At 42.4% G+C, this 3084-nt stretch overlaps 1 protein-coding gene across 1 annotated transcript; it reads left to right on the forward strand.

The window, feature by feature from the left end:
• The first annotated feature begins 547 nt into the window (after window positions 1-547).
• LOC105552851 (olfactory receptor 10W1) lies at window positions 548-2002 on the forward strand. Its single transcript, XM_011998630.1, has one exon. It carries the CDS (start codon window positions 915-917, stop codon window positions 1857-1859), a length of 945 nt encoding a protein of 314 aa, XP_011854020.1. The 5' UTR covers window positions 548-914; the 3' UTR covers window positions 1860-2002.
• The last annotated feature ends 1082 nt before the right edge of the window (window positions 2003-3084 follow it).

Below are 3084 nucleotides of genomic sequence, written 5' to 3' on the forward strand. Positions count from 1 at the left end.
TTATTAAAAAGGTTTTGTGGAAATATATGGCTTCTCCCAGATTTCACATTAGCTTCTGAGAAATATGAAAAATAGACAGGCTTAGACTTTCATAATCATGCCCAAATTCACAGGAAGGCTTCCTAGATTTCCAACAGCTTGGGATCACATGTTTTCTCATACCTCCACCCGAGCCAGGAAGAAACATATGATAAAACACCTTGTTTCCTTCAAGCCTCATACTTCTCCTGATCAGATAAGGATAGAAAAACCAATAGTAGAGTGGGCTTTGTTTTCCAAGGTATATCCCTCACACTGTCATACTCAGGCCTCTGTTAGCCCTTTGCTCCATGGGTAATTTTTTTCTTTCTTCATTTCCCATCATATCACTAGTTTTGAGAGTTACATTGACATATCACTTATTCAATACCCCAGGAGACACTGAGTGTAAATATTAGTTGGTGCAAAAGTAATTGCAATTTTTGCCGTCAAAAGTAATGGCAAAACTGCAATTACTTTTGCACCAACCTCATAAATATATGAATGAATAAATGGCTTATCTCCCTACCTTAATGATTTCTAGTCCCAAGAATTCCTTGACACTTTCTTGTGAATTTGCTGAAAGAATTGAATTTTCATTCCACTCCTTCTGAAAATAGCTCCTGCATTCCACCCACTTCCTCTGCCATTTTTCTTCAATAGTATCTTACATAGTTTGGCCCAACTCTTGGCAGGTAGAAATTGAGGTGTAGATATTAATGAGGAGAAACTTGGTAAAAGTGGAGAAAAGATAAAGAACTAGTCTTGATCCTTCCAGTTTCTAACTCCAGTCCTGATTACATTAGATTCATGGCTCAGAGTGTAATTTAATTTATCTTCAGTCTGATTCTTCCCTCTTTACTTGTAACTCTCCACAGAGAAATACTGTTAGCTCAATGACCTGGGAAAATCACTCAGTGTTGATGGAATTTGTGTTCCTGGCCTATCCTTCCTGCCCAGAACTGCGTATTCTGTCCTTCATTGGGGTCAGCCTTGTTTATGGATTGATCATCACTGGGAACATCCTCGTTGTAGTGTCTATTCACACAGAAGCCCGTCTATGCACACCCATGTACTATTTCCTGGGCAGCCTTTCTGGGATTGAAATATGCTACACTGCAGTGGTGGTGCCCCATATCCTGGCCAACACCCTACAGTCAGAGAAGACCATCACCCTCCTGGGCTGTGCCACCCAGATGACTTTCTTCATTGCACTGGGCAGTGCTGATTGCTTCCTCTTGGCTGTCATGGCCTATGACTGCTATGTGGCCATTTGCCACCCCTTACAGTACCCTCTCCTCATGACATTGACTCTTTGTGTCCACTTGGTTGTGGCATCAGTCGTCAGTGGTCTGTTCTTGTCCTTACAACTGGTAACCTTCATCTTCTCTCTGCCATTCTGCCAGACTCGGGACATTGAGCACTTCTTTTGTGATGTGCCACCAGTCATGCATCTTGTTTGTGCTCAGAGTCATATTCATGAGCAGTCAGTGCTGGTGGCAGCCATACTAGCCATTGCTGTGCCTTTCTTCCTCATCACCACCTCCTACACCTTCATAGTGGCTGCTGTGCTCAAGATCCGCTCGGCTGCTGGCCGCCACCGGGCCTTCTCCACCTGCTCTTCCCACCTCACTGTGGTGCTGCTACAGTATGGCTGCTGTGCCTTCATGTACCTGCGCCCGAGCTCCGGCTACCACCCCAAGCAAGATCAGTTCATCTCACTGGTGTACACATTGGGAACCCCACTGCTCAACCCACTCATCTATGCCCTGAGGAACAGTGAGATGAAAGGGGCCATAGGGAGAGTTCTTACCAGGAACTGCCTTTCCCAGAACAGCTAGGAAAGATGAGGAGACAACCTATCAGGCAAGTAGTTGGTTCTAGCCCACCAAATCTCTATGAAACTGAAATTTCTATTATTTGGTGTTAAAACTCATCTAAAAGATGGTATAAATTATATGGATACTGTTTAAGTGTGCCAAAGATTTTTAAATGTTTCTACAATTTGACTCAGTAATTTCTCTTCTCAAAAATGAGCATAAAGTGATATAAAGTGGCAAGTATAATACTTTGTCCAGTTACCAACTGCGAAGAGATAGCTCACTCAATAGATTTTAACTAAAATATATTTTTAAAAGATTATCTGCAGTGATTATGGGTAAGGAAACCAATAAAATGTGGAATGGAACTAACATGCTAGCATCTCAGCCCTAGACTTAAAAGGTGTGCCATAGAAGAAGGATGCAACATTATCAGAGTCCAGTGACAGCTAGATCTAAGGAGATAAACCACTTGGTAGAAACTGTGGCATCAGAAATAAAAAGAAACTATGGCAGAACTATGGCCATGCAAGGAAGAGACAGGGAGGTAAATACCCCAGAGTCTCTCTGCTCAAAATCTTCCATTTCTTGCCCTGTCTCCATTGGCCAAGCTCAACTGGCCGCAACTGGGGAGGGGAGACTGGCTGAATCAGTCCACAGAAGTCAGTCTCCTAGGGCACAGGGAAAGGCAGACAAAAACCTTGAGAACTAGTGTCAAACAGAGAACAATCAGAACAAAGGTTGTTTAACATAGTATCATATATAAAAATGAAAATAGGCTGGGTGTGGTGGCTCATGCCTGTAATCCCAGCACTTTGGGAGGCTGAGGTGGGCAGATCATGAGGTTAAGAGTTTGAGACCAGCCCAGCCAACATGGTGAAACCCCATCTCTACTAAAAATGGAAAAATTAGCCTGGTGTGGTGGCACGTGCCTGTAATTGCAGCTACTCGGGAGACTGAGGCAGGAGAATCGCTTGAACCTGGGAGGTGGAGGTTGTTGTGAGCTGAGATCGTGTCATTGCACTCCAGCCTGGGTGATAGAGTGAGACTCCCTTGGTCTCAAAAAGAAAAGAAAAGAAAAGAAATTAACCTACTTTTCCTATAATAAGGTATTGGTTAAACAATTACTATATAAAAAGATATTATTTAACCTCAAATTTATATTTTCAAATACTAGTTGTTAGTAATAGATAACATTAAGTGCTTCCTGTGTGCCAGAAATATATATTCTATCAATCTTCAAAAA

The sequence above is a fragment of the Mandrillus leucophaeus genome, unplaced genomic scaffold, assembly GCF_000951045.1.
Source record: "Mandrillus leucophaeus isolate KB7577 unplaced genomic scaffold, Mleu.le_1.0 Scaffold578, whole genome shotgun sequence".
In the NCBI taxonomy this organism is placed as follows: domain Eukaryota; kingdom Metazoa; phylum Chordata; class Mammalia; order Primates; family Cercopithecidae; genus Mandrillus; species Mandrillus leucophaeus.